The sequence below is a fragment of the Pan paniscus genome, chromosome 20 (genome assembly GCF_029289425.2).
Source record: "Pan paniscus chromosome 20, NHGRI_mPanPan1-v2.0_pri, whole genome shotgun sequence".
In the NCBI taxonomy this organism is placed as follows: Eukaryota; Metazoa; Chordata; class Mammalia; order Primates; family Hominidae; genus Pan; species Pan paniscus.
This window is the reverse complement of record NC_073269.2, coordinates 9641206-9659777: the sequence shown is the minus strand read 5'-3', so window position 1 is coordinate 9659777 and position 18572 is coordinate 9641206. Positions and strand designations below refer to the sequence as shown.

At 51.8% G+C, this 18572-nt stretch overlaps 1 protein-coding gene across 12 annotated transcripts in view; it reads left to right on the top strand.

Annotated features, from left to right (window-relative positions):
• The window catches only part of PTPRS (protein tyrosine phosphatase receptor type S), a 135020-nt gene that overhangs the window by 81503 nt on the left and 34945 nt on the right, over positions 1-18572 (top strand). For all 12 annotated transcript variants that reach the window (XM_055104044.2, XM_055104043.2, XM_034945943.3 and 9 more), the window contains exons 6-8: positions 926-1036; positions 13024-13293; positions 14595-15176. In XM_055104044.2, coding sequence (XP_054960019.1) covers positions 926-1036; positions 13024-13293; positions 14595-15176 — 963 coding nt within the window. The remainder of the gene's footprint in view (positions 1-925; positions 1037-13023; positions 13294-14594; positions 15177-18572) is intronic.

The window sequence follows — 18572 nt, the reverse complement described above, 5'->3', positions numbered from 1 at the left end:
AATACTTTTGAAAATTTAATCTAATCCTGTGTACCTATGAGCATCATAGAATTGGGTCTAGGACCATAATTTCAAACACACTTGAAGAAGTCCATTCAGTTACTCGTGAGCACCAGGATGTTGACTTCAGGCTTGTGGTTTTAAATACAAGCAGGTAAATTCAGACTTTTATTTAGATGACTTAAAATACTTGGGGAAATTCTGACTTCTCTTCAATCAGTTTCAGGCCAGAAGGCTTGGATCCATGGCTTTGATTTCAAACATACTTGATACACACCAGCGTCAACGTTTTTTACTTTAGCTGCCTCAGGGTATAACCTAATCCTGAAATTTCAAACACACCTGAAGAAGTACAACCCTGTCTCCATTTACTTAGGGGCGTTGAGGACTTTGAGGACTAGGATTCCGAACACAACTGAGGAACCCAGACCCATGTTCATTTACTCACGGGCACTTAATGAAACAAAGCAACCACCAGCTCCCTGAATTTTCACATGATTTGTGGTGGGCCCCCTCAGGTCCCTGGATCTATCAAATGATGGTTATGAGTTGTGAATGCCAACCCACTCTTTCCTTCTGGCCAGGAGAGCATCACTTAGTGCTTTCTCAAACACACTCTTCTCCATCTTTGTAATTCAACTTGGCAGTCATGAAGCAGCAGTCTCATGACCAGCTGCTTTTCCACTGTGAGTGGAGAATTTGCTGGGGAATCTGGTGTGTCCAGGCCCTGGTGGGGCTAGATGTAGGGGTGGAGGTTATACAAGGCCTGGCCAAGCTAGGGCTTCCAGGTTTTCTCACCTCTTATCTGCCTCTCTGGCCCAGCCAGCACAGGAGACAGGCCAGAGAGCACTCTGGTGGGGGAGCTTTCCCTGTTCACTCCTGGGCCCCCCTCTAACAGACCGAGCTTTCTCCCGTCTTCCCACAGGAGCCCTGCAGATTGAAAGCAGTGAGGAAACCGACCAGGGCAAATATGAGTGTGTGGCCACCAACAGCGCCGGCGTGCGCTACTCCTCACCTGCCAACCTCTACGTGCGAGGTAGGGAACGCCGTGTCCAGGTCAAAGGCAGGGACCCGCCCCGTCCCATCCCCCTCCCTCCTCGGGCTCACCGCCTCCGGGCTCCCCCGTCCCCTGCACACCCAAGCAGGAAGGCCCCTCCCCGGTCGCGGTGGGACCTTGGCCGAGGTGGCGTCCCTCTCTGGGCCTTAGTTTCCTTGCCTGTAGAATGGGGGCAGCTTAAATTCCCTTCCTCGTGCCTTGCGAGAGATGCCCCGTGGGCAGCAGGCTCTGGGGAGGCAGTGATGGTGGGGTAGGAAGGCGTGGGGCAGGGTGAGGGGGTCAGTCTTGGGCCTACAGGGCCAGGGGAGCCTGCAGGCCTCTGCCCCGCCCCACCCCACCCGCCTGCCCACCCGAGTTGGCTTCTGTGGTGTGTCGTGCCTTCCCGTGCTGTGTGCTGGCTTTGCTTCTCCCAACTTTGTGGCCTCGTAGCTCCCCGCTTCACTGCCCCCCCTAATCCAGGGCCCTCAATCTAGAAGTTGAGGAGGGGTCTTCGAGGCTGCCCCTCCCACCCCCCACCAGCTGGTCCAGAGCCCGGCGCCTTCTGCCTCTTCCTAATGACTCTCGGAGAAGGGCAGTCCAGGCCGATGGGAGGCTGGGGCCACAGCGGGCACAGGCACCCGGGGGGCTCGGTAGTTGCACCGAGCTGGGGCAGGCACGGCACCCAGCGAAGCTTGTTACTCTCAGTTTCCAATTCCCACTCAGTCATGCCCAGCAGCGTGGGGGCCTCGCCCCAGCACCTCCCCGCTCCCCTGCCCCAAGGAAGCTTCCTTCCTTGTGGGTCCCTTGGTGCTGCCTCAAAGGTGCCAGGGGGCTCCCTTGCCCCCAGATGCCTCCGTTGGCCTCCTCTTATCTCGCGTGTTGGCTCTTGGGTGTTTTCAGAAGTTGTAGCCTTCCTCCTCTCCTCCCTTTCACCTCCTAGTAGCTGTTTCTGATCAGATTTGTGGTAGAAACAGCTTCTGCCAGGATGCCAGGGCGCCCTTCAATCCCTAGGGCTGCCCCAGTTAGCGCTGTGTAATTGACTCAATCACATCCTTCTCTGGGCCTCAGTTTCCCCCATGCGAAGTACCAAGCCCTAGTCGTTCTCCATCCAGGAGGCCGTGTGGCTCATCCCTTACCCACAGACCCTCACTCACCACCTTCGTCCCTACCATCCACAGCACCCGCTGGCCCTGAAGTGATTCCTTGGTCCTGGACCTGGGGTTTTGCATTTTGTCTCTGAGGAGGAGGTCGCATGGAGGGGGAGGGGATGGGGATGTGGGTGTATGGACGGGTGGTGGGTAGGGGCACGTCTGATCCGCTGTCACGGCACCTCTGGTGAGTTGTAATACGTTCGTGACTCCAACTGACTGGTCTTCACCTAACCTGCTTATTTCTCTGCCAACACCTGGGATGGGGGTTTGTAAATCCAGCAGGGCTCAAAAGAGTGTGGACAGCGGGTGTGGGGCAGGGAGCCGGGTGGGGCCTTTAGTGAGGGTGCAAGAAGGGAGGGGGGCTTCTGTGTCCTCATCCCCCAGAGGTGGGGTCCCCAGCATGAGCCTCCATCCTCTTGGGGACAGTTGAGGGGGTGAGGTTCCGTTTCCCCATCTTTGCCTGGGTCTTAGATGCTCCAGAATCAAGCTTAGAAAAGAATGGAGAAAGGCAAATGTAGTAGATCTTGTATGTTGAGGGCAGAGTGGAGAGAAGACAAAAAGGTCATTGCTGTTCTTTTTATTTTTTAATTTTAATTTTTTTTTTTTTGGTTTAAAGAAAAAACAACAAACTATTGCAGCTTTTAGCCTTGGGAAGTCCTCTTTTTACTCTCTGTATCTCCCCTATTTTTTCTCTTCTTCCCATGTCATTGTGTTCCGCATCAAACCCCCTTTACATCCCTCAGAGCTTCGAGAAGGTTGGTGTGTTTTTTTCTTTTTTACTTTCTTTACCCACATTTTTACATTCTGAAAATGACACGCACACACACAAAACACATGTAGACACCACACAGACACACGCTGACACGCACACGGAAAAAAAATAGAAAAATGAACAACAATTTTAAAAGATGGAATATGAATCATAAGCACAAAGCAAACTAAACAAAAAAAAAAAACCGCCAAGCGAGAGCAAAACCCAGAAAGACACGAAAATCTCAGCCGCGCCCAGCCCGGCCTAGGGCCGGCCGCACACATGCGATGCTTGCATTATGGTCGCCTCTGCATCCGTTGGTAATGTTGTTGCTAAGTTTTTTGCACTCCTCGTCGTCATGGTAACTTGGGCCTGATGCATGCTGGGAGAATGTAAAAATTTCTCTGCATGCCTCTCTTGTTGGTTTGGTTTGGTGATTCCCAACGCCTTCTGTTGGAGTGTTTCTCGTCTTCTGTTCCGTTTTTCTCTTTTGGTTTTCTTTTTTCCTTTTTCTTTTTTTTTTTTTCTTTTTTCTTTTTTTCTTTGGTTTTGTTTCGTTTTGGGGGGAAAAAATCAAATGGTTCTTTTTTCCCCTCCCATTCCCTTCACCTGGTCCTCTTCTCCCCCAAAGTGACTCGTCTTTGGTTCTGTCTTGTGTCTGTGCTATTTGGTTTTGGTTTCTTGGGTTGAGCTGTTCTGTGGTTGTTCTCCAAACGCATTGTGATTTAAAAGCCAGTGTTCCTGTCCCAGCTATCATCCAGGAGGGCAGAAGGGGTCCCACAGCTGGGATGCCAGGGCAGAAAGTGACCACTTAGGCACAAGGGCACAAGGGAGGTGGCACAGACAGATGGCAGGAGGTCAGAACATGGGTGGGGTGTGTGGAGAGAGCAGCCCAATTTTCCTGACCTCACTGGCCAGCTCCTCTTTCCCCAGAGGTAGTAACTCAGCTCCCTGCCTCCAGGCAGCCATGTTGGAAGGAAGCTTAAGCAGGCGTGTTCCCATCCTTCTACCTCAGAATGAGACTGCCTCCTGCGCTCCCAAATAAGCCCAAACCCAGGCATTTGAAGTACTGCTGAATGTGCACTAGCATTTTGAGTTCTTATTCATTTTAGTGACATATCCAAACATGGATTATGGTCAGTTTTAAATGAGGGGAGAGGGCAATAACAGCACCATTTTCACAGGACCATGCATACTCGGTGTGTAATTGGCACTCAAAATGGCAGCTGCTGTGATGACTGTATGCATTCTGGCTGGGTACCAATCCAGAAGTGCCCATTAGGAAATGTAGCCTGACAGACTTTGGAAGAAAGACTTGGCCAATTATCTGACCTGGAACACTATGCCTCTGCCTCCCAGGCAGCACTGGCTGCTTCCCCCATCCCCTCTCAGACTCTGAGCCCGGTCACAGGTGTCTTTTGTCCAGCAACACAGCATGGTCACTTTCTGAGTACCTGAGCATCAGAGCTGTGGAATTCTGGAAAAAGCCCAGGGGAACCTTGGACACAGCCTCTCCCCTGCTCTCTCTGCCTCCCCAACTCTCCCTCTGCTTCTCTTTCTCTTTTTCAGCTCTCTTTCTCTCTGTGTGTCTCTCACTCTTGCAAATCTTCAGAGATGCACACCCCCATCTTCTGCTCCCCTCCCCAAGAAAAGGCACACCCTTGAGAGTCTTACTCCAACCCCCAATAAAAAACACCCCCCAATAAAATATCCATGTAGATTTTTAACCACCAACCCCAGCTGACTACCCAGTTTAGACGATGTTGAGGACAGAAGCCAGACTTTGGAATCACCTTTTCCCCCTCTTGTCCCTCACTCACCTTCTCCAAACTTGCCAATTATTAAATCCTGGACCAAGTTGGCAAGAGGACTTTAGATGCAGTAAGATTTGCTTATTAACCCAGCATGCGAGCTGCCAGGCTGACCCTCAGAGCAGTGCCAAAAGATGGCAGAAAGGGGTCTCCCAGCCCCTCCACCAAAGCTAGGTGCTGGTGCATTGGAACTTTGTGAACAGAGGGTCTCTGAAGACCACTTGGACTTTCTGGGCAGTACAGCCCAGAAAGTGATGAGAGCATAGGCTCTGGACTCTGGCAGACCTGGATTCCAGTTTTGTCTGTGCCCCTCCCTGGCTACGTGACCTTGAACTAGTCATTTGACCACTTGGAGTCCCCACTTCCTCATCTGAACAGTAGAGATCATAAATGAACCTTGATCACAGGGTAGGTGAAAGGATTTCATTGAACTAAGTGCTCTGTGTAACAAGCATTCCCAGTAGGATTGTTGTAAATAAAGGATTCAAGCAAATGATCTGGGCAAGTCACTTCCCTTCTTTGTGGGTCTTAGTTTCCCTGTTATGTACTTCACATGTCCACTGTTTGAATAAGATGGCATATGGGAAACTTTTAAAAATAATTGTACGGCAGAAGCTAATTCATTTGCTCAGACCTCATTTTTCGCTAGTGCTTTCCTGAGCTCATCTCATGATCTCATTTTCTCCTGGCTCCAACCCCATCCCCATGAGATCAGCGGACTCCCCAGAGCCATAGCTCTCATTTTCCCCACTGTCATTTCCTAGGAAGTTCTGTGGCCACAGAAAGGGACAACAAAGGCCCATATTAAGTACAAGGCTACCCTTGCAGATAAGTACCAGCCCACCAGAAGAGATGGGCCACCTGGCATGTTCTGAAAGCTACAAGTATTTACATTGTTGCCAGAGCAGCCAGTCACAGGAATTAATTGCAAAAAGGGGAAAAAATGCAACCCCTAATCTCACTCTTATTTATTTGCTAAACTGACAGATCTCCAGCTTTGGCTGACTCTGGGTGGTACAGGGGGTAAAATATTCAGGCTTGCCCTTCTCCTCCTGAAATTTATCTCGGGGATCCAAAGGGCTTAAGTCAAAATTGTGTCCATTTTTAAAAATACAGCTGGCAGCTCCACTCCCAGCTGTAGTTGAATTCTCCCTCCTCCGGCTTTTGACAAGGTGGGAAGATGATCAGATTATATTCTCCCTGACTGTGAATGTTCTTTTCTGGTTCTTTAAAACTCTAAGCCTTTAGAGTATGAGTTAGTGGCTAAAGGTAGTGTCTTTACTACCTGGTCTAGCAACATAGCATTATTGAAACATAGTGCACAGGACCCATGTAAATGGTTTGCCACCCTCTGATGCCAGGGGAACTTGGAAAAAGCTGGAGACATCAGGAGGAATTTTCTTTTTCTTTTTTTCTTTTACTTTTTTTTTTTTTTGAGATGGAGTTTCACTCTTGTCACTCAGGCTGGAGTGCATTGACGTGATCTCGGCTCACTGCAACCTCCTCCTCCTGGGTTCAATGATTCTCCTGTCTCAGCCTCCCAAGTAGCTGGGATTACAGTTGTCCTCCACCACGCCTGGCTAATTTTTGTATTTTTATTAGAGACAGGGTTTTGCCACGTTGGCCAGGCTGGTCTCCTGACCTCAGGTAATCTACCTGCCTCGGCCTCCAAAAGTGCTGGGATTACAGGTGTGAGCCACCACACTCAGCCTTTTTTTTTTTTTTTTTTTTTTTTGACAGAGTCTCACTCTGTTGCCCAGGCTGAAGTACAGTGGCGCAATCTCGGTTCACTGCAACGTCCGCCTCCTGGGTTCAAGTGATTCTCCTGCCTCAGTCCCCTGAGTAGCTGGGATTACAGGCACCTGGCACCACGCTCGGATAATTTTTGTATTTCTGGTAGAGACAGGGTTTCACCATGTTGGCCAGGCTGGTCTCAAACTCCTGACCTCAGGTGATTCACCCACCTCAGCCTCCCAAAGTGCTGGGATTGCAGGCGTGAGCCGCCGTGCCCTGCCAGTTGAGCAGTGTTCTACCTTGAAGGGACTGAGGATATCTTCAAGGTTTTGGAAGAGGCCGATGGGACTGGCATAATTTAACGCAGAGTCTCAAGTGCTAAGCTAAGAAACCAGTACCTGCTGCGTGACACCAGCAAGGCCTGGATTGCCCGATTCCCAGGTCTTCTTTTTCAGTACTTGTGACCTGTCCCCAGGCCTTTTCAGATCAATCCATGTATGCAAATTTATGGGGAAAAATTGTTTTTTAAATTAAATTTCCAATACCCAAGCCCTGAAATTGATGGATGTGACCCCCAGGTGTTCCCCTTACCTCTTGGCCCCCCAAAACAGGGACAGACATAGATGGTGGGCTGGAACACCCCTCACCTCCTGTATTCCCAGAAAGGCTCGCGTTGAGGTGTGTTGGCCAGCTCCCTAGTTTGTGCTTACTATACCTGGCCACGCCTCCCTACCTAAGGCCACTGGCTTAACCCTAGGGGCAGGCAGTGTCAGATCTTCTCATCCCAGACCTTCTCATCCCACCCTCATCACATGGGGGAGAGGGGACTCCAGGGGTGGGAAGGCAGGCGTCCCTCCATTTGGCCAGGGTGGGCGGCGAGGAGGGGGTCACTCTGCAGGAACACTGAGCTCTGAACACCTCTCGCCTGCTGCCTGCCTCACACCCTCTGCATTCGCTGTTTCCTCTGTTGGGGGAGGGGATTTGTGAGGGGAATATTAGATTACACCTTGTCATTTGGAAAGCCCCGTGTCTCCGGCGGCCACAGCGAGGTGGGGGGGGGGGTGGTGAGGGAAGTCCATGGATTGGCCAGAACTGGGGGAAAAACAAAAAGAAATGAGAGAAAGAGAGAGCGGGTACCAAAAAAAAAAAAAAAAAAAAAAAGTAAAAAGTATCTAGAGCGCATCCAAATGTCCAGCTCAAAATACCAATGACTTGCCAAGGCCGCTGGTCAGCCCGTGGGCCAGGGAGCCAGCCAGGTCCCTCCAGGCCTTGCACGCTACCTCAGTGGCGGAGGGAGCTGGCGGTGGGGGGAGAGGCGGGAGGGAGGGAAGGAGGCACAGCAAAATGATGGAGAAGGGTAGCAGAAAATACGCAGGTGGGCTGAGGGGCGGTGCCCACCCTCCTTGGGCTACAGGCTGGAGTTCAAAGGAAAGGACAAGAAGTGGGCTATGGAATTAGGAATGTTTCCAACCCCTCCCTTGCCCCCCGACAGGTGTAATCTAAGCTTAAATAAACCCCCCGGAGGCTGCACAATTTCTTGGCATCTCTCCCCTGCCCTCTCCATCCGCATATTCATTTTGGAGTTTGGAGAAGTATCTAGAATCTTCTCCCACCCCAAAATGCCCAGCAGAGCCCCCCCCCCCCCCCGCCCCCACACCCCTTGGAGCTGCGGCTTGCTGAATCGTTGAGATGTCTGACACTGTCGGGGTTCCCTACCTAGTGCTTCAACCAGATCACCTCACTTTTGAGTTTCCTTCCTCCCCTTTACCCTCGCCCCCACTCCCAACCCCCTTTTTTGGTTTTTGTGTTTCTGCCTCTTCCTGCCTGGGGGAGGGGTCGTCTCCTGGTTGCTTTGACGGTTTTTGAGTTGTTTTTCCATGTGAATCGGGGTTTGAAGCGACACCCCCCACAACCTGCCACCCCCCCACCCCACCGCCCACCCTCCCGACCCCCTCGCCCAAGCGGGTCCCCCCCGCTGGGACCCCCCGGCTACTCGGTGACGAGAAGAGCTGGAAACCAGAGCCAGCTGGAGCGTGCTGAGGACCAAGGCTGGTGTGGTCCCCTTATAACCTGCCTGGACCCTCCATTCAGGTCGGTAATTGGGGGCGGGGGTCCCGCGGAGCCTCTCCGTCCCGTGGGCACCGTGCCCACCTTACTCTCTAACCTGCACCTCAAGCTTGCAGCCGGGGGTGGAAAGATGACGTGGGTGGGTGCCAGCACCAAACCGGGCAGAACACAGCGTCAGTCACCCGCCCTTGCCAGCTGGGAGGATGCCCAGAGGCCTTACAAGGCCCCCAGGGAGGGGGAGATCTGAGCCACCTAGTGCCAATGGGCATGATCCTCCCTTAAACTCGTGGCAAACAAGCCCTCTTCCTAGAGCACACCCTTTGAAACAAATGAGGCGGGTGAGAAAGCAAGTGGGCAAGTTTCTTAGGTGTCAGAGGAGCCATTATAATTTATTGGCAGGTCCATTTAACTGATGGTTGCCGGCCATGTTGGGGATTGTGAACCCTAAAATTACTGCTGTTGATAAATGCCCTCCCACATTTAACTGATTTATAGTTAACCCCGTACTGCAAGTCTTTTACATATTCAACAGGTATCCCCTTGTCTCTACTTCTTAAAAAAGTTAAAGGTACCTTGCAAATTATGACATCCCTATGGAGAGATATTTTAAGATAAGATCAAACAGGAACAGGGTCTTTTGGATAAGATGTTGACCCTTACAGAATAGATAAATTGGCCTGGCACTTAACCTTTAGATCCTAAAGCTAGATCTTACTCCCTTTGACGTTCCAACAATTCCTTTGAGTATAAGCCTTTTACTGATGGCTTCTGGACATTTATTATGATGGCTACTGAATATTATTCAACCAGTGGCAACTGGCCATTACATGGAGTTTGGTATAGGTGATGGGTACTTTTTTCCTCTTTGGTGTCCCCAGTGGGTCAGGACACACAAGTTTGAAAGAGCTAGATGCCAAGGATTGATACTTGGCCGTAGTCCTCGTTACTCACTATGGTGAGAAAAGCCTTGTTTTCTCTGAGAGGCAGGAACCAGGCTGGCCTGGCTTTGAGCTCTGGCTACACTTCTTCCTTTCTGTGAGTTCCATCTAGTCTTGTCACCTCTCTGAGTCTCTGTTCCCTCATCTGCAAAATGAGCATAAGGACGTTTGCCTCTCAAAATTGTTAGAAGGAAGAAAGTAAGATGGGAATTCAGTAGAAATTCTTACTGTCTCCATTTTGTTCGTTTGTTTGTTTATTTATTTATTTATTTATTTGGAGATGGAGTCTCGCTCTGTCACCCAGGCTGGAGTGTGGTGGCACGATCTCGGTTCACTGCAACCTCTGCCTCCCGGGTTCCAGCAGTTCTTCTGCCTCGGCCTCCAGAGTAACTGGCATTACAGGCGCCCGCCACCACACCTGGCTAATTTTTGTATTTTTAGTAGAGATGGGATTTTGCCATGTTGGCCAGGCTGGTCTCCAACTCTTGATCTCAGGTGATCCACCTGCCGCAGCCTCCCAAAGTGCTGGGATTACAGGCATGAGCCACCGCGCCTGCCTCCATTTCCTTTTTATAATTCACCCCTGAACTCCCTTAAGGTAGAGAAGCTGTTTGATCGTCCCAGCCCCTGGGAGGCTGAAAGGTAACTTCACCAGCTCCATGCCTGAGTTTAGCACCTGCTGTGCCAGGCACTGCCGGAGTCAGGTTAATGCCTTTCTCGGCAGGATACCCAATTCCCTCCATTTTACAGATGAGGAAACTGAGGCTCCAGGAGGACGGGGGACCTTCCCAAGGCCACTGGGCTCATTCAGCCACATCAGCTCCTCCACGTCTGCCTGGAGAGGTTTACTATGGGATTCAGAGACCTTGAGGAGTTCACCTTGCTATGGGATTTCAGCTTTGGGACCTCCAACTTGCTCAGCCCTAAGAGAGGCAGGGTGTCGAGAAGTGGACTGAGAGGGGCTTTAGAGTGAGAGATTTGAGTCGGGCTGGGTTGGTTCGTTCCGAAGGATTTTTGTTCACGAGGCTCCCACCCCTGTGGCCGCCCCAAACCCGTGGCCAAGGCTCTTGGGTGCTGGATGGGGAGGCCGGATCCTGTGTTCTGCCAGGGGGAGGGCGTCTCCCTGGGGAAGCCACAGTCCTCCTCCTTTCAGACCCCGATTTTCAGCCCCACACCCATTCCATGATTTTTTTTTTTTTTTTCTTCTTGCTTTTGGGTGTTGTGTTTTGTTTCGGAGGGAGTTTTTTTGTTTGTTTGTTTTTTAGATTCTCTCTTTCTTTTTTTAAATTGCTTTTGCTTTGTTATTTCATTTGTTCTTCCTGGTTTTGTTTTGGACGTCGATACCGTTTTTCTGTCCTTGAATAATTAGCTCCCCCCACGCTCATTTCCCCATTGTGTTCTGTTTCCATGACAACTCAGCCTTGGCATCTTACCTGTGCCTCGCTGTGGGTGCCGGCGGCTGGCCTGGACCGCGTCCGCTGGCTGGCCGGACCCCATTCTCCCCCCACACCCCCGCCCTCCACCCAGCCCTACCAGAAAGCCACCCGCCCCCCCCCATCTCACGGCACCTCGCCCCTCACCTCCACTCTGTGTGCATGGCCCTTCTGTCTCCCCATGCCCCGACTCCTCCCCCGGAGCAGTACCCTCCACTCCCTCCATCCTGTCTCCAGTGCGACTTCCGGACTTTTCGTGGGGCTTCTTTTTCCGAAGGGCTGCCAGCTTCCAGACCCCACTCCCACGCCTGCCGACGTCCCCCCTTCTCTTTGCCTCCCGCCCGGATTCAGGAAGGCAGGGGTTGGGATTTCCAGCTAGGAACCGAGGCTGGAAGGGAGGGAGTTGGGGCCACCTCCCTTTATCCCCTTGAACCTCCTCAGCATCGTAGACCAGACCCCCTGAGACCACCCCCTGAGGCTGCACCCCCCAATCCTGTATGAAAATCAGAGGCAGGTGTTGATGGGGATCCTAACTGAGCCTCCAGTCCGTCATCTGTGCAGTTGAAACAAGACTCCTTCACCCATCCAAAGCTGGGGATGCACCCATGTGTCTTCTTTAGGACCTGAGACTGTCACCCAGGGACAAACCCTTTTCCCGCTAGAAGGATTTATTAGGTTCACCCGAGTCCTTCCCACAGCAGTTAAACAGCCCCTGTGGGCCAGCAGTGCTCTTTGCAAGTTCAGGTGCCCACTAGCCTCCTCCCCTTCCCCCTGTCCTGGAACCCATCTGACTTCCGAAAACGGAGCCCCCGAAATGCATCCTGCTGCCTTCACGGTCTTTGAGAGAAGGTTGCATCCACTTCCCCGCTAAGAAACGCACAGAACATGTCCCTGTTCTCTCAACGTTCAAGTTCATTCCCTTGTTTATTATTATTAAGTATTATTATTATTATTAATATCCTATTATTCCGCCAGGGCTGTGATGTGACAATGTGGCATGTCACATTGGATCACATCTGCTAGAATTAATATGCAGCATTGAAGTGGGCCCTCCCCCTTCTTTCTTTCTTTCTCTGCCCCTCCCGCTCTCTGTCCCTATTTTCTATTCTTCTCTCTTTCTCCCCATTCATTCATCTCCTCTCTCTGGTGTCACATAAGTGTGCACTAGAGATCCCCAAAATCCAGATCTTCCCCCTGCAGTTCCTCCCTCCTTTCTCTCTCTGTCTCTCGCTCGCTCTCTCTTTCTCTCTCTCTCTCTCTCAGTCTATTTTGCATGATGTTTGTGACTCAGAGCTGCATCTATTGATGGAAACTTGTCAGATCTGACAGAAGCTTTTAGAAGGGTTTCTATACCCAAAAACCACAAAAATTTCATTAGAGTTTCTCATCTTTTCCTGGAGGGCCCGGTCGGAGGGGGCGGGTAAGTGGGCAGGGCCCCGAGTCACTGGGGAGTGGGGGACTGACATCTCAGGCTCCCTCTGTCTCCTGGCCTCAACAACTGTCCTATGACCGCCACATCCCCAGAGAACCAGGGAGGGTTGGAAGTTGCCCCCTCTCCTAACCCACCCACATCCTGAAACTTGGCAGCCAGAATCTTCCAGCGCTCCCCGAAGGGGATGCCCCCATTCAGGAGTGATCGGAGGCCACCTGCTCCCTGAAGCCACTGCTGTCTGCAAAGATGAGAAACCGCTGATAAATTTTTGTGTTCGTATCTGTGCTGTGACCAGCCACCCTGGTCTATGAAACCCTGTTGCTATGAGATAATGCTTCATGTCTATTATATATTGATATATCTCTCTATATATTGTTTGTGAAGTACCTTCCTTTGAAGTTTTGGTTTCTTTGTGTTGGAATTTGGTTTTTTAATTTGGTTCTTTTGTTTTCTTTTCATTTGGGGGGAAAAAAATCAACAGAGGGAAAAGAACCAGCCCTGTTTATATTTAAATGGTTTTCCTTTTTTTTTCTTTTTTTTCTTTCTTTCCTTCTTTCTTTCTTCCTTTCTGCTTTTCTTTTTCTCCTCCGCATCCTGTCTTCCCCTCCCAACCTCACCCCACCTCACCCCTCGCATCTCCCTCCCGCCGCCACTGCCGCCCCCTCCCCAGTCCGCCGCGTGGCCCCGCGCTTCTCCATCCTGCCCATGAGCCACGAGATCATGCCAGGGGGCAACGTGAACATCACCTGCGTGGCCGTGGGCTCGCCCATGCCATACGTGAAGTGGATGCAGGGGGCCGAGGACCTGACCCCCGAGGATGACATGCCCGTGGGTCGGAACGTGCTGGAACTCACAGACGTCAAGGACTCGGCCAACTACACCTGCGTGGCCATGTCCAGCCTGGGCGTCATCGAGGCGGTTGCTCAGATCACGGTGAAATGTGAGCAGGGCCCATGGGGCTTGTAGGTGGAGGGGCAGGCTGGAGTCGATCCCCGACTTCAGGCACAGGTGGGAGGCAGCGTGGGAGCACCTCCGAGTTACCCTCTTGGCTTCAGTCATTCATGGCTAGGAAGGGGACGGTTGTTCTTTGAACAGGTATTATTTATTGGTTATAAATGATCCTGGCCGGGCGCAGTGACTCACTCCTGTAATCCCAGCACTTTGGGAGGCCAAGGCAGGAGGTTTGCTTGAGCCCAGGACTTTGAGACCAGCCTGGGCAACATAGCCAGGCCCCTTCTCTACCACAAAAAAATGAAACATTTAGCCAAGTGCAGTGGTGCATGCCTTTAGTCCCAGCTACTCAGGAGGCTGAGGCAGGAGGACTGCTTGAGCCCAGGAGTTCAAGGCTGCAGTGAGCTATGATCGCACTACTGCAATCCAGCCTGGGCAACAGAGCCAGACCCTGTCTTTAAAAATAAATAAAATGGGCCAGGCACGGTGGCTCACACCTGTAATCCCAGCACTTTGGGAGGCCTAGGCGGGCAGATCACCTGAGGTCAGGAGTTTGAGACCAGCCTGGCCAACATGGTGAAACCCTGTCTCTACTGAAAATACAAAAAAAAAAAAATTAGCTGGGTGTGGTGGCGCACATCTGTAATCCCAGCTACTCGGGAGGCTGAGGCAGGAGAATCACTTGAACCCGGGAGGTGGAGGTAGCAGTGAGCCAAGATCGAGCCATTGCACTCCAGCCTGGGTGACAGAGCAAGGCTCCGTCTAAAAAAAAAAAAAAGAAAAAAGAAAAAAAAGCCCGGGTGCGGTGGCTCACACGCCTGTAATCCCAGCACTTCGGGAGGCCGAGGCGGGCGGATCACGAGGTCAGAGGTCAGGAGATCGAGACCATCCTGGCTAACACAGTGAAAGCCCGTTTCAACTGAAAATACAAAAAATTAGCTGAGTGTGGTGGCAGGCACCTGTCGTCCCAGCTACTCGGGAGGCTGAGGCAGGAGAATGGTATGAACCCGGGAGACGGAGCTTGCAGTGAGCCGAGATCGTGCCACTGTGGGTGACAGAGTGAGACTCCATCTCAAAGAAAAAAGAAAAAAAAGAAAATGGGTACTGGGTGGACCCTGGGCCATAGTTTGTTACCCCTTGCTGTAGATGATGACAGGAGTCATGAGGCCCATGATTACTGCTGGGCAAATCAAGGCTCAGAGAAGGCGACTGAATGGTGAAAAGTCACACAGCCTTCAAGGTCCTCAACCAGTGTGCCCAATGCGTGACACAGCTGCCTCCTGCCCACAGCTCTCCCCAAAGCTCCCGGGACTCCCATGGTGACTGAGAACACAGCCACCAGCATCACCATCACGTGGGACTCGGGCAACCCAGATCCTGTGTCCTATTACGTCATCGAATATAAATCCAAGAGCCAAGACGGGCCGTATCAGATTAAAGAGGACATCACCACCACGCGTTACAGCATCGGCGGCCTGAGCCCCAACTCGGAGTACGAGATCTGGGTGTCGGCTGTCAACTCCATCGGCCAGGGGCCCCCCAGCGAGTCAGTGGTCACCCGCACAGGCGAGCAGGCCCCGGCCAGCGCGCCGCGAAACGTGCAAGCCCGGATGCTCAGCGCCACCACCATGATTGTGCAGTGGGAGGAGCCGGTGGAGCCCAACGGCCTGATCCGCGGCTACCGCGTCTACTACACCATGGAACCGGAGCACCCCGTGGGCAACTGGCAGAAGCACAACGTGGACGACAGCCTGCTGACCACCGTGGGCAGCCTGCTGGAGGACGAGACCTACACCGTGCGGGTGCTCGCCTTCACCTCCGTCGGCGACGGGCCCCTCTCGGACCCCATCCAGGTCAAGACGCAGCAGGGAGGTGAGGCGTGGGGTCGGCAGGACTCGGGGCCCCGGCCGTGCGGCTTGGTTCTTTGCATGCTCCCTGGAAGCCGCAGAGCGGGTTGTGGGTTATGCACGGTGCTTTAAGATATTTTCATGCTAGCATTTAGGCCGGGTGTGGTGGTTTAAGCCTGTAATCTCAGCACTTTGGGAGGCCAAGGCGGGCGGATCACCTGAGGTCAGGAGTTCGAGACCAGCATGGCCAACATGGTGAAACCCCGTCTCTACTAAAAATTAGCCAGGCGTGGTGGCCTGTGCTTGTAATCCCAGCTACTCAGGAGGCTGAGGCAGGAGAATCACTTGAACCCAGGAGGTGGAGGTTGCAGTGAGCTGAGATCATGCCACGGCACTCCAGCCTGGGCGAGAGAGTGAGACTCCACCTCAAAAAAAAAATTTAAAAATATATGTATATATTTTCATGCTAGCATTTAAAATCGGGGAGCTAGGACGGAGGCGGTGGCTCACACCTGTAACCCCAGCATTTTGGGAGTCAGAGGCGAGTGGATTACCTGAGGTCAGGAGTTTGAGACCAGCCTGGCCAACACCGTGAAACCCCATTTCTGTTAATACTACAAAAAAAAAAAAAAAATAGCCGGCCGTGGTGGCGGGTGCCTGTAATCCCAGCTACTCTGGAGGCTGAGGCAGGAGAATCACTTGAACTTGGGCAGAGTTTGCAATGAGCCAAGATCGCACCATTGCATCCAGCCTGGGCGACAAGTGAAACGCCATCTCAAAAAAATTAAATTAAAAAAAAAATAAAATCAGAGAGCTAGCCAGGCTTGGTGGCATGTGCCTGTAGTCCCAGCTACTCAAGAGGCAGACGCAGGAGGATGGCTTAAGCCCAGGAGTTTCAGTCCAGCCTGGACAATATAGCAATACCCCATTTCTTAAGAAACATATATAGGACCCAGTGTAGTGGCTCATGACTGTAATCTCAGCACTTTGGGAGGCCAAGATAGGAGGATTTATTGAGGCCAGCCTGGACAATGTAGCTAGACCCCATCTCTACACACAAAAAAATTAAAAATTAGCTAGGCTTGATGGTGCACACCTGTAGTCCCAGCTACTCAAGGCTGAGATGAGAGGATCACTGGAGCCCAGGAGTTTAAGGCTGCAGTGAGCTATGATAGCACCACTACACTCCAGCCTGGGCAACAAAGCAAGACCTTGTCTCTAAAACAAAAACAAACATTAAAATAAAATCGGAGAGGGCTGGGTGTGGTGGCTCATGCCTGTGATCCCAGCACTTTAGGAGGCTGAGGCGGGTGGATCACCTGAGGTCAGGAGTTTGAGAACAGCCTGGCCAACATGACAAAACCTCATCTCTACTAAAAAAAATATATATATACAAAAATTAGCCAGTGGTGGTGGCACACGCCTATAGTTCCAGCTACTCAGGAGGCTGAGGCAGGAGAATCACTTGAACTCGGGAGGCGGTGAGCCAAAATGTCGCCACTGCCCTCCAGCCTGGGCAACAGAGCGAGACCCTGCTCAAAAAAAATAAAATTGGACAGTTATCCTAGCCAAATTTTTGGCTTCCCTTAAAAAAATCTGATTTGACAAGCCCATAGGGCTAAGATCAAACACCCAGGTAGATCCCAGTGGCTGTGTGGGAGACAAGGGGGGCTATGTGTGCTTCCTTCCCTCTTCTCTGTTAACTCCTCGCCCCTGTTGGCATTTGAGTTTAAGAACCTCCCTCATCTGTTCTCATTAGAGGGACCAGCGCCACTGCTTCTGAAATAATGAAAACTGCTGGCTCAGCGTGGTGGCCCACGCCTGTAATCCCAGCACGTTGGGAGGCAGAGGCAGGCGGATCACGAGGTCAGGAGTTCAAGACCAGCCTGGCCAATAATGGTGAAACCCCATCTCTACCAAAAATACAAAATTAGCCGGGCATGATAGCGTGTGTCTATAATCCCAACTACTCAAGAGGCTGAGGCAGGTGAATCACTTGAACCCAGGAAGCGGAGGTTGTGGTGAGCTGAGATCGTGCCACTGCACTCCAGTCTGGGCAACAAGAGCGAAACTCTGTCTCAAAAATAAAAGAAAACTGCCTCACCCCTAAGGCAATGGGCCAGTCTCCCTCCCTGCTCAGGTGGCAGGACTTGGAAGAGGCATTTAGGCATGGGGGACCCCAGCTCTCTGGGAGTGTTTGACCCTTTCCTTTGGGGCTCAGGCTTTCAAAACCTAAAGTCTGGGCAGACTCAGGCACCCACTGAAGCAAAGGGCCGGGACGGTTGGCACTCTGTCCGTGTCTGTGAGCGGATACAGAATGGAGATCCAAATGTTAAAATAGGCACCCTTTGCCAGGCACTGTGGCTCACACCTGTAATCCTGACACTTTGGGAGGCTGAGGCAGGAGGTTTGCCTGAAGCCAGGAGTTCAAGACCAGCCTGAGCAACATAGCAAGACCTCATGTGTACAAAAAATTTTAAAATTAGCTGAGCGTGGTGGTGTGTGCCTGTGGTCCCAGCTACTTAGGAGGCTGAGGCGAGAGGATCACCTGAGCCCAGGAGTTGGAGGCTGTAGTGAGCTATGATCGCGCCACTACACTCCAGCCTAGGTGACACAGTGAGACCCCGTTTCAAAAACTAAAATAAAATGAAATAAAATAGGCACACATATCTCCCTGCTAATTTCTCTGTCATCTAATTCGCAGCCAGCGAGGGCACTGGGGTGATTTGAAAGTGAGATTTTTAGGCCAGGTGTGGTGGTTCGCGCCTGTAATTCCAGCACTTTGGGAGGCCGAGGCAGGAGGATCAGTTGAGGTCAGGAGTTTGAGACCAGCCTGGCCAATTGGTGAAATCCCGTCTCTACTAAAAATACAAAAGTTAGCCGGGCGTGGTGGCGGGTGCCTGTAATCCCAGCTACTTGGGAGGCTAAGGCAGGTGAATCACTTGAACCCTGGAGGCGGAGGTTGCAGTGAGCCGAGATCGTGCCAGTGCACTCCAGCCTGGGTGACAGAGTGAGACTCCATCTCAAAAAAAAAAAAATGAAAGGGGGATTTTTTTTTTTTTTAATTTATTTTTGAGACAGAGTCTCACTCTGTCGCCCAGGCTGGAGTGCAGTGGCGCGATCTCCGCTCACTGCAAGCTCCGCCTCCTGGGTTCGCACCATTCTCCTGCCTCAGCCTCTCGAGTAGCTGGGACTACAGGCGCCCGCCACCGCGCTCGGCTAATTTTTTGTATTTTTAGTAGAGACGAGGTTTCACCGTGTTAGCCAGGATGGTCTCGATCTCCTGACCTCATGATCAGCCTGCCTCGGCCTCCTAAAGTGCTGGGATTACAGGCGTGAGCCACCACGCCCAGCCGAAAGGGGGATTTTTAAATGGGTTCTTTTCCTTTGGAAGAAGAGAGGATGGAGGAACAGAGGTGGA